General features: G+C 48.6%; 1 protein-coding gene and 1 pseudogene across 13 annotated transcripts in view; both read left to right on the forward strand.

Moving 5' to 3' along the window:
- WDR25 (WD repeat domain 25) overlaps positions 1–16,119 on the forward strand; it is a 146,096-nt gene that overhangs the window by 74,647 nt on the left and 55,330 nt on the right. For all 13 annotated transcript variants that reach the window (XM_021099728.1, XM_021099727.1, XM_021099716.1 and 10 more), the window contains one exon: positions 11,256–11,403. In XM_021099728.1, the coding sequence (XP_020955387.1) occupies positions 11,256–11,403 (148 nt within the window). The remainder of the gene's footprint in view (positions 1–11,255; positions 11,404–16,119) is intronic.
- On the forward strand, positions 1,922–2,880 carry LOC110261646 (annotated as a pseudogene).

The following is a 16,119-nucleotide window of genomic DNA, read 5'->3' on the forward strand; positions in this document are numbered from 1 at the left end:
AATCTACATCTGCACAGAGGGAAGGTGAACACTAGAAATGGTAAATATGTGCATAACTGTAAATGCTTTTTCTTAGTATTAAAAAAATCACTTTATCGCATTTTATTTTTTGTTCACACCTGTAGCATGAGGAAGTTCTGGTCGGGGGGGTTGAACCTGCACCACAGCAGCAACCTGAGTTGCGGCAGTGATAACACTGGATCCTTAATCAGCTGTGCCACAGGGGACTTCTCTTATTTTTATTTATTATTATTATTTTTATGGCCGTACCTGTGGCATATGGAAGTTCCCAGCCAAGGACTGAGTCCAAGCCCCAGCTGCAACCTATGCCACAGCGGTGGCAACACCAGATCCTTTATTTAACCCACTGCACCAGGCTGGGGATTGAATCCATGCCTCTGCAGTGGCCCAAGCTGCTGCAGTTGGATTCTTAACCCACTGCACCACAGCTGGAACTCCTCTTATTTCATTTTTAATTGAAATATAGTTAATTTGCAATGTTGTTTGTTTCTGGTATACAGCTAAGTGCTTCAGATACACACACACACACACACACTCTCACACACTCACACCCATATATTCTTCTTTGTATTAAAAAAACTTTATTTACTTTTAAAGTAAAAACAATAACGTTTTGTGTTTATAAAATATGTCAGTGTAAAATATGTGATAACATGCATGAAAGCTGAGGTGGGGGAGATGGTGTATATTGTTGTTATGGTTCTTATAAGGCAAGTGGTGACATTATTGGAATTTAGACTGTGATAAGTTGCAGAGGTATGCTTAAAGTTACAGAAGTATGTAAGCCTTAAAGCAACTAGCAATAAAACAAAACAAAGATTTATGGTTAGTAATCTAACAATGGGAGATAAAATGAAATAGCAAAAGATACTCAACCCAAAAGAATGTAAAAAAAAAAAAATAGCAAAGAGAACAAGCAACAGATGGGATAAATAGAAAACAAACAGAAAATTAAACCCAAACCATGTCAGTAATAGATGAAGTGGTCTCAATGCCCATTTAAGACATTGTTAGGTTCAATAAAAAGTCAAGACCCAATTATACAATGCCTACAAGGACCTTTAAATAAAATGACACCAAAAGTTAAATGTAAAAGAATGGAAAATGATATATCAATGTAATAGTAATAAAAAATGCAAAAATGGCCACATTGATATCAGATAAAGTAGATTTCAGAGCAAAGAATATTAGCGAGGATAAAAAGACTCATAATGAGAAAGGGGTGGATTCATCAAAGGACATAACATTAGGTACTTAATATTAGGTCTATAAACATTGGGGCATAAATATGTATACATCCAATAAGAATGCTTTAAAATTCCGTGCAGCAAAACTGAGAGAACTGAATGGAGAAATAATCATATTTGCAATTATAGTTGGAGCTTTTAATATTCTTTTCTCAATAGTCAATAGATCAAGTAAACAGAAAATCAATACGTGTATAGAAGACTTCAACAACACTGTCACCTAATTTGGCCTAATTGACACTTACAGAACATTCAGTGTAACAGCAACAGAATGCATATTCTTTTCAGGTGTACATGGAATGTTTACCGAGATAGACTGTAATCTAGGCTATAAAACAAGGCTCAATACATTTGAAAGGACTGAAATTATTCAAAGTGTATCCCTAATGATGATGAGATGGAATTAAAAATCAGTAACAGGAGTTCCCGTCGTGGCGCAGTGGTTAACGAATCCGACTAGGAACCATGAGGTTGCGGGTTCGGTCCCTGCCCTTGCTCAGTGGGTTAACGATCCGGCGTTGCCGTGAGCTGTGTGTAGGTTGCAGACGCGGCTCGGATCCCGCGTTGCTGTGGCTCTGGCGTAGGCCAGTGGCTACAGCTCCGACTGGACCCCTAGCCTGGGAACCTCCATATGCCGTGGGAGCGGCCCAAGAAATAGCAACAACAACAAAAGACAAAAGAGACAAAAAGACAGAAAAAGAAAAAAAAAATCAGTAACAGATATTTGAAAAATTCCCAAATATTTGGAAGCTAAACAGCACCCTTGTTAATAACCTATAGGTCCAGGAAGAAACCGATAGGGATTTTAGAAAACATTTTGAACCAAATGCAAATGAAAACACAGCATTTTCCATTATGGCGACCCGCAGCCCCAGTGTTGTGATTAGTGATGATGAACCAGCTTATGACTTAGATTTGTTTTGTACACCTCATCATTATGCTGAGGATTTGGAAGAGGTTTTTATTCCTCATGGACTCATTATGGACAGGACCAAACAGCTTGCTCGAGATGTGATGGAAGAGGTGGGGGCCATCATATCGTGGTCCTCTGTGTGCTCCAGGGGGGCTGTACATCCTTTGCTGACCTGCTGGATTACATCAAAGCCCTGAGCAGAAACAGCAATAGATCCATTCCTATGGCTGTAGCTTTTATCAGACTGAAGAGCTACTGTCAACAGGCGACTTAAAAGTAATTGGTGGAGAGGACCTCTCAACTTTAACTGGAAAGGCTGTCTTGATTGTTGAAGATGTAATTGACACTGGCCAAACAATGCAAACCTTGCTTTCCTTAGTCAAGCAGCATAATCCAAAGATGGTCGAGGTGGCGACCTTGCTGGTGAGAAGGACCCCTCGAAGTGCTGGATATAGACCAGACTTTGTTGGATTTGAAATTCCAGATGAGTTTGTTGTAGGATATGCCTTTGACTCTAATGAATACTTCAGGGACTTTGTGTCATTAGTGAAAATGGAAAAGCAAAATACAAAGTCTAAGAGGAGAGTTCAAGTTGAGTTTGGAGACATCTGGAGTGCCATTGAAATCACCAGTAAAGTTAGCACATGTTCTCCTTCTGTGGCCAGCTGCTTAGTAGAGCTAATTGCATATATCGTCTAAGAATTTTCTGTTTTGTATTTTAGAAATGTCAGTCGCTGCATTCCAGAACTCTTTATTTGTCTTGTGAGCCTGTAGACTCTCCATTCCCTTTGGGTGGATTGTTGTTTGACTTGTGAATGAAAAATCTCTTAAACCACAGCACTGTTGAATGAAAATATTGAAATTGTATCTGTAAGAAACATTTAAAGAGAAGAATATATTAGTTTTTTAATTGGTAGTTTAATTTTTATATATTCAGGAAAGAACAGAAATGATTGAGTATTGTTAATTATACCACTGTGTGTTTAGAAAAGTAAGAAGCAGTCGGTTTCATATCAGTGACAGTACTTAGCGGTATCGTTATGTTGAATAAATCATACGTCCTGGGATTATTTTAGTAGGTTTCAGTACTATCGACTGTATTTTCCTGCTTGTTCAGATTATTTCCGGTGAGTCATTGTCAACAAGTACAGATCCATAAATTCCAGAAACCTACCACTTTTTGAATTCCTCAGGGTAAAAAAATCTTTAAAGGCTCTTTAAAAGAAAAAAAATAAATAAAAATTTGTGAACATAGAGTGGTTCTCAAGTAGTAATTTATAGCACTAATGCTTATATTAATAAAGAAGGAGTTCCCGTCATGGCTCAGCGGAAACAAATCTGACTAGCATCCATGAGGACGCAGTTTCAATCCCTGGTCTCACTCGGTGGGTTAAGGATCTGGCATTGCCGTGAGCTGTGTTGTAGGTTGCAGATGAGGCTTGGATCCGATGTTGCTGTGACTGTGGCATAGGCTGGCAGCTACAGCTCCGATTTGACCCCTAGCCTGGGAACCTCCATGTGCCGCGGGTGTGGCCATAAAAAGCAAAAAAAAGAAAGAAAGAAAATTGCCAAGTAATTATCTTAGCTTCCACTTTAAGACACACACACACACACACACACACACACACACACACAAAATCAGCCCAAAATAAGCAAAAGAAAAGAGATAACGATAAGAGCAGAAGTGATCGAAATAGAAAACCAATAGTAGAGAGAAAAATCAGTGAAACCAAAAGCTGGTTCTTTGAGATCAATGAGAGTGATAAACCTTTAGCCACTTTTCAGAAATAAAAAAGATCCAAATTACCAATATTAGGAATGAGAGAAGTGACAATTATAAATTCTAACGACACTGAGAGAGTACTAAGGTAATGTTATGATCAACTTTCTGCCAATGAAGACTACAGCTTAGATGATATGATAAATCTCTTGGGAGACTCAAACAATGAAAGCACACTCACAAATTTAGATAACCTCCAAAGCCTTGCATCTATTACTGAAATTGAATTCATAGTTAAAAACCTTTCCCATAAAGAAAAGTTTAAAGACTTCACTGGTGAGTTTTACCAAACATTCAAGGAAGAAGTAGTATCAGTTCATTCTGGGTTGAATTCTGTCTCTCTCAAAATGTATCTTTTGGCCTCCTCACCCCTAGTGCCTCAGGACGTGTCTGTATTTGGACATAGGATCTTTGCAGAGAAAATCAAATTAAAGTGAGGTCTTTAGGATGAGCCCTGATCCAGTAAGACTGGTATGTTTTTCCAAAGGGGAGATTTAGAGACAGACAGACATAGGAGAACACCACATGAACATGAAGATAGCTGTCTACAGGTCAAGAAGAGAAGAGCCAATCCTTCCCTCAGAGCCCTCAGAAGAAACCAAGCCTATCTTGATTTCTGACTTTGGGCCTCCAGAACCACGAGACCATACATTTCTATTGTTTAAGCCACTCAGTCTGTGGTACTTTGTTACAGCAGTCCTAGGAAGGTAATAGAAAATTCTGTTCAAACTCTTCCAGAAAATCAAAGAGGAAGGAACACTTCCCAACTTGTTCTATGAGGCTAGCATCACCCTGAGACCAAACCAAGAACAAGGCAGCATATGAGAAGAAAGCGATAGATCAATATCTCACGAACATAGATGCAAAAATTTTAAATGACATCTAGCACATCAACCCAATATTTAATTAGTCATTCATTAACTAATTAATAATATCATGACCAAGTAGGATCTGTCCCAGGAATGGAAGTTTAGCTTAGTATTTGAAAATCAATATAATTCAGCATATTAATGAACTATAAGAGAAGAAGTGTATGATCATCTCAAGAGATACAGAAAGTGCTTTTCACAATATCCAGCATTCATTCCTGATAAAAACTTTCGGCAGCAACCTAGAAATAGAAGATAATTTTCTCAGACTGTTACATTTGGTCAGGAACGAGGCAAGGGTGTTCTCTCGCACTGTGTCTATTCAGCATTGCTTTGGGCAGTCTAGCCAATGCATTAAGACAAGAAAAAGAAAATAAAAGATACCTGGATTGGAAAGGAGGGGGTGAAATTTTTTTTTATTCACAGACAACATGATTGTCTATGTAGAAAATTCTACTGAATCTGTAAAAAGACTTCTAGAGCTAATAGTTTAGGAAGTCTGCAGAATTCAAGATCAGCATGCAAAAATTAATTGTGTTTCTATGTATTAGAAATGAAGAACCCGAAATTAAAAATTTTAAAATACCATTTACAGTACCATCAAACCATGAAATAATTATGGATGAATTTGACAAAAGGTGTGTAAGATTTTTTCATAAAATACTATAAACCTGGGAGTCCCTGTCATGGCTCAGCAGTTAATGAACCCAACCAGTTATCCAAAAGGATGTGGGTTCGATCCCTGGCCTCGCTCAGTGGGTTAAGGATCTGGTGTTGCTGTGAGCTGTTGCAGATGAGGCTCAGATCCCATGTCACTATGGCTGTGGTGTATGTTGGCAGCTGCAGCTGCAGTTTGACCCCTAGCTTGGGGGCTTCATATGCTGCGGGTGCAGCCCTAAAAAGACCTAACCAAACCAAACCATAGACCATTGCCTAGAGACATTAAAGAAGACCTAAATAAAAGGAGCCATATATCCTGTTCACGCATTGGAAGATTCAATATTGTTGAGACATCTCCCCAAATTGGTCTGTGGATTCAATGCACTTCCAACCCCTGAACACCCCCACCCCCACCCCCCGCTGAGGGATTCCCGAAACTTTTGCAGGCAGATGGTGGTGTAGCCTTGGGCGCTGGCTGCCCAGGCTTGTGCTGCGCACCGGGCACCTGGCAGTGGTCTCTAGAATGATCTCTTGGGGCAGCAGGAGCTGTCGAGGGTGGAGAGGAGGCCAGGAGCCAGGGCTGAACTGGGAGGGTCCTCGAAGCAAGAGCTGGCAAGATGGGGCCAAATGGGAGGCAAAGATTCACCCAGAAGTCTGACAGCCACTATCTCCAGGTGGCGGGATGATGGCCAACTCTTATTTTCTCATCTTTCTCTGGTTTTTGTGGTTGTTGTTTGTTTTCTGGTAATTTTTTTGCAGAGCAAACTTATTTCTGTTGTTATTAGAGAAACAGCAATCCTGTTGATTCCTGTGGGATTTCGCTTTTCGCACTTCTGTATAACTTGAATATTTTATAAGGAGATTGTATTTGTTTTATAAACAAAAACAAAAGGCAGGCAGAAAGGCAGAAAGGACATGACCTGTGGCTAAAGCAATAAGTCAGGAGACACTGCGAGGAGCGCCTGGTGGGGCCACGGCTCCGTAACCGGGACACGGAAACTGCGGTAAACGTGGGCTGAGCCAGCGACAGCACATTTTGCCTGTCATGTTCTTTCTAAATCTGACTTTTGTTGGACACATAGAATGTCTCCAGTTAATACCTCAAGTCATCTTGGCACATTTGACAGAAGACTTAACTCCTTAATTCCATGAAGGCAGATTGGGAGCTCTAATTACTTAATTGAAAAAAGGTACACACTTCAGGCTGCCACGGTGTTTGGGAATTAATCTTTAAAACCTGACAGTGAACATTAAATTCAATTAGGGAGAGCGATTAGCAAAGATTCTCCTTCCCTCACCCTGGGTACTTGAAGAAGTGGCTGACTGGTCTACACTGATTCTGACGCTATCGTTGTGTGTATATCAGGCAGGGGAGCCAGGTACGCATTTTTCACTGCAGAGGGGGGATATCGGACAGTTTACAGATTGATGGATTTCCTTAAACACGTTTCCGTGGCCGATTCAGGAGGCCTGGCCAGGAGAATCCAGACCTTTCCAGCTGCTGCTTTTGGCACTGGTGTGACAGAGTTCAAGGTCTCCTCTTTCTTTGATTAGAATTACAGTCCACCCTTCCTCCCCCGCCCTCCTCCCCCTCCTCCCCTCCCCCTCCTCTCCCCCCCTCCCCCCCCATTCCAGTCCACCTATCAGCGGCTGCTGATCACCGTCCGCTCTTCTTTCCAGGACACCCTTCTTCTGTTGTCTCCCCACATCGTTGGCCTCTTCTCAGACTCCTTTCCTGGTTTCTCTTGAGCCTCCCCCTGGTCCCCCACCTCCTCTTTGCTCTGTCTTCTACATTTATTCCCTTGGAGAGCCCATCCAGCTCCTGACTAAAAGGCCGTCTGTGGCAGGGACTTCCAAAGCCCAGCCGCCACCCTGGACCTCCCTCCTGGACGTCACACTCAGACATCTCACTGCCTGCTCTGTCTTCAGATCCGAGCTCCTGGAGTTCCCACGGTGGCTCAGCAGGTTAGAACCCACAAGATTTCCTCGGGTTGGAAGCAAGATAGGAGGGCGAGAGAGTCCAGGACAGCCCCCTAGGTTTGGGGCCCAAGCCTCGGGGGAAAAGGAGTTTCTGGGGTGCATCGGATGACGGGAGAAGCAAGTCTGAGGGCAAGAAGCCCAGGAGCTCAGCTTTGGCTTTTTGCTTTTTACCACACCTGCGGCACATGGAAGTTCCCAGGCTAGGGGTCAAATCGGAGCTGCAGCTACCACCCTACACCACAGCCACAGCCACGCCGGATCTGAACCGCATCTGTGACCTTCACCACAGCCCACAGCAGTGCCCGACCCTTAACCCCACTGATCAAGGCCAGGGATCGAACCTGCATTCTTACAGATACTAGTCAGATTTGTTTCCACTGGGCCACGACGGGAACTCCCTTCCATGTGTATTTTTATACTCTTACTACAAGTACATAAATAAACATGATAGAGTTTTGCTTCATGTGTTTTTAAAATTGTGATGAAATACACGTAAGAGTTATCATTTTAGCCATTTTTAAGTGTACGGTTCTGTTAAGTACATTCCCACTGCGGTGCCGCCGTCCCCAGCACCCATCTCAGCGCTCTTCATCTTGCAGAACTGAAACTCTGTCCCCTGTCATCAAGCCCAGTTCCCCCACCACAGTCCACACTTCTACTTTCTACTCACATGATTTTGACTACTCTAGGAACTTCATATCCGGGGAGTTAAACTTTTGTCTTTCTGTGACTGGCTTATTTCTTTTTTTTTCTATATGTGTAATGATTTTTTTTTCCATTATAGCTGGTTTACAGTGTTCTGTCAATTTTCTGCTGTACAGCGAGGTGACCCAGTTACACATACATGTATACATGCTTTTTTCTCACATTATCATGCTCCATCCTAAGTGATCAGACAGAGTTGCCAGCGCTACACAGCAGAATCTCAGTGCTTGTCCATTCCACAAGCAATAGTCTGCATCTATGAACCCCAAGCTCCCCATCCCTCCCCCTCCTTCCCCCTCCCTTCGGGCAACCCCAAGTCTATTCTCCAAGTCCATGATTTTCTTTTCTGTGGAAAGGTTCATTTGTGCCGTATACCAGACTCCAGATGTAAGTGATATCATATGGTATTTGTCTCTCTCTTTCTGACTTACTTCACTCAGGATGAGAGTCTCTAGTTCCATCCATGTTGCTGTAAATGGCATTCTTTTGTGCTTTTTTATGGCTGAGTAGTATTCCATTGTGTATATATACCACATCCTCCTAATCCGATCATCTGGTGATGGACATTTGGGCTGTTTCCATGTCTTATCTATGTGAATAGTGCTGCAGTGAACATGCGGGTGCCTGTGTCTTTCTCGAGGAAAGTTTTGTCTGGATATATGCCCAAGAGGGGGATGGCTGGGTCATATGGTAGTCCTGTGTATAGTTTTCTAAGGTTCCTCCAAACTGTTGGCCATAGTGGTCGTGCCAGTTTATCTCACTTGGCGAGATGTCTCTGAGGTTTATCCGTGTGGTGGGATGTGTCAGGATTTCCTTTCTCTTCAAGACAGTGATATCCAGAGTATACATCCACACGCACGTGTGACGTAGCTGTAGCACATTTGTTTATCCGTCTATCCATTCGTGGACACTTGGGTTGCTTCCACCTTTTGGCTGCTGTGAATTATGCAGCTGTGAGCCTTGATGTGCAAATATCTCTTTGAGACGCTGGTTTTTGATTTTTTTCAGTATACACACACACACGTGGGGTTTCTGGATCGTATTGTAATTCTGCGTTTAATTTTTCGAGGTACAGCTATGCTGTTTTCCATAGTGGCTGGACCACTTTGCGTCCCCGCCAGTGCCGTGCAAGCGCTCCGACTTCTCCGCGTCCTCACCACACTTGTCATCTTCGTCTTCTCCCTCCTTCCCCTCCCCTCCCCCTCCCCCTTCTTCTGATGGAAGCCATTCTAATGGGTGTGAGGGGGTGTTTCTTGTGTTTTAAAAACTTGGTGTCATACTGCACAGGTACGGCTTGTCTCGTGTTCATTATCATCTTTTTACTGTGTAGACATGTTAACCCTGTGTATCTCGTCCATTTGTTTTACTTTCTTTTTTCTGTGAGAGTCACGCTTATACACAGTTCTGAAAAAGCAGCGGTTCCCTGCGCTCTGCCTTTCTGCCATGAATTCCCGCTCCACTTTGAAGTCTTCTGGCTGTTTCTTCCGTTAATTCGGTCCATATTTCAGTATGTAAAGGGTGCTCCTTCTTGCGTTTCAGTCTGAAACCCCAGCTGTTGGCCTCTAATAAGGGAGAAAAGAACTGAACTCTCTTAACATCCTTTGAAGGGGCCTCTTAACCTCATGTTTTCTTAATCATAGGATGCTTCCAGAACTCTGGTCCTTTGCACTGTGAGACTGTTAGGATGTGGCAGGATGAATTTCCTCGTCTTGACAGAGAAAGCTGTCTTTAGGATCTAGTTTGTGGAGGTGCATGGGTGCACTTGGGGTTTACTCTTATTGAGGGAAGGAGAGAAGGTTCGAGAATCCTGCTGGGAAGCACCATGTGCACGGCAAGCCCCAAGCAGCCCCTCCGGCACCGAGGCTCCTGCCGAGTGAACGCTGCTCTTTCACACACAAGGGGCCTCGCTTCTTGCAGTGTACAGTTCTGTACTTGAGGGCTTAAAAACATTTCAGAGGCCACTAAAGGTACCGAGGGCTTCCTGCCATGTGCCTTGCTCCCCGCGGAAAGCCAGCGCAGGAGTGAGAGACAGGTCCTCCTCTCCCAGGAAAGGACAGCTGCCCCTGCAGGCAGACATCGGCTCTCTGCCTGGTTGCAGACAGGTATGGCAGGCTCTTTTTTGGATTTTAGTCTTAAAGCAGGACCTGGGCAGATAGCCTGGCTTGATGCACTTGTCCACAGCAGGGCTCAGAAAGCCCCGTCGCAGGGGACGGACGTGAGAAGTGCAGGCGAGACTGGGCTCAGACTGAGGACAGAGCGGGACTTTTTTTTTTTTATTCATTTACTTGCTTATATCAGTATAACCTCATAGTTTCTTACTTTATTCAATGAATTATAATCCATTGCTATCATTATTTATTTTGATGCTCAAATTGTCCCAAATTTGGCCAGTGGGAGCCCCCTCAAGCTGGCTCTGGGGTCCTTTTTGACTATTCTCAGCATTATTTGAACATTTCTTTCCTTTTTAAAACGTTTTATTGCTATATGGTTGCCTCACAATGTGGTGTTAGCTTCAGGTGTACAGTAGTGTGAATCAGTTACACATATACACGTATCCATTCTTCTTCAGATTCCGTTCCCATCTTTGCCACGGCACAGTATTGAGCAGGACTTCGTGGATGTGAGCAGGTGTGAAGGGCTGGGTAGGTGAGCAGCAGAGCACAGGCCATGCTGCTGTCCTGTGGGCTCCCTTAATTCCAGACAGAAATTTGCGAAGGGCTCTCTGGTGGCTGGCCAGCCCCAAGCCCTTGTTAGGTTTCTACAAAGAGACATTTACCATCTGGATGTTGTTCGGATGGTCAAATGTTGGGAATCGAATTCCACTGGAGGACCGTTTTCCCTGTGCAAGGGAGCCGAGATGGTCCCCCAAGATCAGCCTCCCCCCCGACCCCCCGTTTTTGTTTTGTTTTTGGCCACTCTTGTGGCAGGCAAGAAGTTCACGGGCCAGGAATCCAACCTGCGCCACAGCAGTAACCCAAAGCCACAGCAGTGATGGTGATGGATCCTTAACCCACCAAGCCACCCAGGAACGCCCAGGCCCCCCGCTGCATATGACACCTGGTGCTGTTTTTGCCTTGTAGGTGTGGAACGCCGTGGACTCCGGGAGCTGCTTGCAGACCTACTTCCTGCATAGCGAGGCGGTGCGTGCCGCCCGGTGGTCCCCCTGCGGCCGGCGCATCCTCAGCGGCGGCTTCGACTTCGCCCTGCACCTAACCGACCTTGAAACAGGTGTGTTTCTCGGTATTGTCACCCCAGGCAGCCCCCCCTCAGAGCTGGCCGTGGCGACGGCTTGCTCCCTGGGGACGCTTCTTCGTGCTCCGCAGCCACCAGCCGTAGGTGGTTTCAGAGCAGGGGGAGCAGGAGCAGGATCCGCTCGTGCTCGGTGAGTGTGTTTCCAGGCTGTTCGCCTGAAACCCAGACTCTCAGCGGAGGGTTCACATGGGCCTCTGCCAGCCGCCCAGGGACAGAGCCCCAAGGTTGTCTCAGCCCCAAGCGGTGGCGCTGGATAAAGAGGTGGCTTTTTAATCAACTTCTGACATGCAATTTGTACTGAAATAGATTTAGCTTTATCACAGTGTCTTTTGGTTGGAATCAGTTTAGAATTCCTGTCAATTCGCTACCGTTGGAAGGCGGTAGGGCATGACCCCAGCTCATGAGGAAGGCCTGCGGTCGAGCTCTGCCTTCCTGCTGCCCTGAAAAGCGTTTGGGTGAGATGGACTCGTGCTGCCCAGATCCTAAGGGGGCTCTTGACAAGCAGGACGAGAAGGAGAGGGAAGTCCTGGGGAGGAACTGTCTTCGTGGAGCGCGGCGATGCCCTGCCTGAGCACAGATCCAGCCCCAGCCCGGGGCCGGGGTCCTGTCTGTGGCAGGGGCGAGGACGGAGCTGGGGGGCCGTCTGAGCACACAGCTCAGAGGAGACACAGGAGGGATTGCAGCCGGGTTGGTTCTCACCTCCAGCGTCCTCCTCTCCTTCCAGCCGCCCGGGGGTGCCCTTGTCGGCGGCCTCGCACTCCTCTGACTGCACCCCGAGTGCTGTCAGTAGGGGTGGTGACCAGGTTGATTGATGGTCATGTCAGCAGCTGGTCCTGTGCCACGGGCCTGGTGCACGACATGTCCCTTCTGTCAGCCACTGTGTCCCCTCTCACAGGTGAGGAGACCGAGGCTCAGAAGCGGGTACTCGCTTGGGGTCTCGCAGCGGTGCAAGGCGCACGGGCATGTGGGCCACGTCTGCGCAGCCCCGCGTCCTGCTCCCTCCAGTGCTGAGTGTACAGCATCTTTCTTTGCAACAAAGCGTTTCCCTGACTGTGATCTTACTGTGAGGAGCTCACATCTGCTGGGGACACAGAAGTGTAGGCAGGGGCTCCCATTGTGGCTCAGCAGTAACAAACCCAACTAGTATCCATGAGGACGTGGGTTCGATCCCTGGCCTTGCTCAGGGGGCTAAGGATCAGGCGCTGCCGTGAGCTGTGGTGTACGTCGCAGATGCGGCTCAGATCCTGCATTGCTGTGGCTGTGGTGTAGGCCAGCCGCTGTAGCTTCTATTCGACCCCTAGCCTGGGAACTTCCATATGCCACAGGTGCAGCCCTAAAAAGACCAAACCAAACCAAACCAAACCGAACAAAAAAGACGAAGAAGAAGTGCAGAGAGTCCAGGTTACCGTGCACAGTGACAGCATGAGATAGGAGCTGCGAGGACATCAAGCCTGGGAGGTCAGGATTCCAGGAGGAGGCGAAATCCAAGCTGAGGCAGGAATGAGGGGATGCAGAATCAGGATGGGGGGAGGGGTGTGGAAGGTGGAGGAGAGTAGGTTCTCAGCGGACAGGACGGAGTTGTTGTGAGAACGTGACCCGCGTGGTGTGTGTGGAAATGGGGGAGCAGGGAGCCGGGGGAGGTGGGTCTAGGCGTGCGGGAATGGGAGCTGGGGCTTCATGCAGTTGCTAGCCTGTGGGCTGTGCACTGCCCAGGCGCTCCTCCCCGCTGCGGCGTCCCTGAGTACCCGCGGGTGCCTGCGCCCCCGCCCAGGAGTGCGGACGGGTGCTTTTTGCACGCTGGTGAGGCTGTCGGGTTAATCAAATAGGAGTTCATTTGATAACATTAGTGGATTCCTAGCAGCCCTCTGTCATGATCTATCTTCTCAATCAACAGATGTTAACCAGACTCTGCCATTGTGTGTGGGAGCGTTTATGGAGGGGGGAGCATTGGGGGTCGGGGGGCTTCTGACATTTTCAGACATCCAGAGAGAGTCCTCTGGCCCGACAAGTTAGGGACTGCCACAGCAGGTGGCAGTAGGGGGCCGTGGCTGGGTTTGGAGCAGGAGGCTGGTGGTTCGATTTGCACTCCGGGCAGGTCTCCCTGGTAGCCACGGCGCCTTGGGTGTGGCCTGGGGTGGGGGTGGGGGGCTGCAGGAGGGGCGGGGGCAGCTTTGCCCCGTCGGTCAGTGGTAGGACTTGGCTGGAGGGAACATGGCCTGGCTGGGCTCCCCAGTTCTGGTGTGCTGGGCGGGACAGGAGGGTGTGGCCCTGCCCTCAGGGCTTCGCCCCACCCCCAACACATACCTTCTGGGAGTGGGATCCCCACCTGGTTCACCTATTGAAGGCCCACTTTCATTCATGCAGCAGTTACTTATTGAGCACCAACTGCATATAGGACTGGTGCTGGATGTCCTTTGTCCATGGGGATTAGGGTCCAGGAGTTTGGCCTTGCCCTTGGGGAAGCCCTCCAGCCTCTGCACGGGGCCTCTCCTGCCGAGGGGGTTGTTGGTGTCTGTGTCCGGCCCCCTGGCTCATGTGGGAGCTCCCTGAGGGGGGGGTGCATCTCCTGGAGGTCTTTGTGTCACCTGCCCGGGGCTGGGCCGGAGCAGCTGCTTAGCACATGTATGGATGAGACAGCTAAGGCCCTTGCTGGCTGGGCTGGGCTCCTCAGGGGCTGCTGGGGAGGGGTGGGGGCTCTACGCCCTCCCCACGCCTCCTCTGCACACCCCACCTGGCCTGGCTGTGCTGGGAGCTCTCTGCAGCCCCTGAGGCTCTCGGCCTGGTCTGACTTGTCTTGTCCTTTCTCGTCACTGAGTCTGGTTCTCTTTTTCACTTGATCTGCCTCTTTCCGCCCTTGGTGATTTGGCTTTTTCATTTCAATCTAATTAGAACTCCCTGCCAGGAGAAGGCAACGCAGGGTGTTCTCGCCGCAGCGCCGTGGGAATTAGTCACTCGGTGCCCATTGTCGTTAATGGGAATTTGGCGCCAAGGCCGTTTATCCTGATGTCCTCAATCAATACAGTTAAAAATCTGTGGATTCTAAACCGTCAATACCCGGCCTGAAACATGGAGGGCCAGCAACCTTTTATCTCGTTAATTTATAGTTCTGACGGGCTGTTGGCTTATAGACCAACCATGAATCAACACTTAAATAAAATCTGCTCACAGATTAATTGTTTTTGGTGCTCTCGTTTCAGTCTGTAATCTTCCTAACAAAATGTCTCTGGCGCATTGGGCTGAGGCGGCCCCAGGGAGCGCTGGTTGCCTCCACCAGGGCCTGAGTGTCGCCTGCTCTGTGAGTCAGCTGTCCTGCCTTCTCAAAAGCCCCCAAAGAGCATGCCCTTGTTCCCTTCTAAGCACATTCCAGCCCCCCAGGTGTCACCCCAGCCGGGCTGGTGAGGCCTCAGAGGAAGGCGGGGCCTTGTTCTCAGCATTTGTTGGCCGAAAAGGGCGTGGTCCCTTCCCTGGAGCCCCCAGGGCCCTGGACGAGCAGGGAACCCTGACCTCCTTCCTGCACCCGGTCGACTCTCCTGACGGGGGTCCAGCCCCTCTGGGACCTCCGGGTGGTGCCACCTGGTCCCAGCTCCCGGATGCCGGAGCAGCACAGCATGACCGAAGGAGCATGGATGGGGTGCAGACGCAGCTCCAACACCTGCCCGAGCCGGGTGTCCTTGGGCAAGGTTTCTTCACCTCCGTTTCCACATCTGTGCAGTGGGCGGCCGTGCCCAGCGGGTGGGGTGGTGGAGGGAACTGCTGCGATCACGTACTCCCAGCGCCTGGTGACGGCAGCCCCTCGGCAGAGGCTGCCCTTCCCCTGCTCCCTCGCTGCCCTCCGGGGCCCTCCAGGAGGTTGGAAGTGACGGCCTGACTCCTGCTGAGCATCCAGAGGGCCTGTTGCTGGGCCCTTTCCCCAGACAGGGCAGCCTTGGGGCTCAGTTCCAAAGGCCCCACAATATCCCTTGAGGCTCTCCAGGTGGCGCATGGTCCCCAATGGTTCTGGGGGCAGACCGGCAGGAAGACCGCCTTTCAGGGCCTCCCAGCTTTTCCTCCATCCTTTGCTTCTCTGTGAGCAAACAGCCTGGGTGCGAGCCGCTTCCTCCCAGTGGCGTTTGTTTGGAGTGGGCGTCCTCTTCACTCGGACCCCACTGCCCATGGCCTTGCTGTCCCCAGCCCCGCCGGTTCCTCCCGCTCTGGGGTGCCCGCATGGTGGGGGTCTTTGGGTGGAGGTCATGCCACATGGCCAGGAGCAGCCAACGGGACCTGGATCTGTCAATGGTCATTTCTCTTATTTTCCAAGAAGGATTTTCTGGTGCCTCCCTTGTTTTTGCATCAGGATCGGGGACCCACATCACAGAAGTGCCACGAGCGAAAAGGGGGTGACGGATTGGCCAGGTGCTCCCGGTGGGCCAGGCCCTGGGCCCCGCTGCCCTGGTCTCCGGTGCCCTGGTCTCCGGTGCCCTGGCTGGCCTGTATGGAGCTGAAGTGGAGAAGGGATGTGAGCTGCTTTGCGCATGACGTATGTAGTCTCTACGGGCACCTGCGAGGCAGTGATTTTATCCCCATTTTATTGACCCAGAAACCGAGGCTTGGCGTGTTGGGTGATCTGAGAGAGGCCACACAGCCGGCAGGGACGGAGCTGGGCTGCAGCTCCAGCAGAGGCTTTGACTGTTGAAATTCAGAGTGGGTGCCTTC

Source organism: Sus scrofa, chromosome 7 (genome assembly GCF_000003025.6).
Source record: "Sus scrofa isolate TJ Tabasco breed Duroc chromosome 7, Sscrofa11.1, whole genome shotgun sequence".
Classification (NCBI taxonomy): Eukaryota; Metazoa; Chordata; class Mammalia; order Artiodactyla; family Suidae; genus Sus; species Sus scrofa.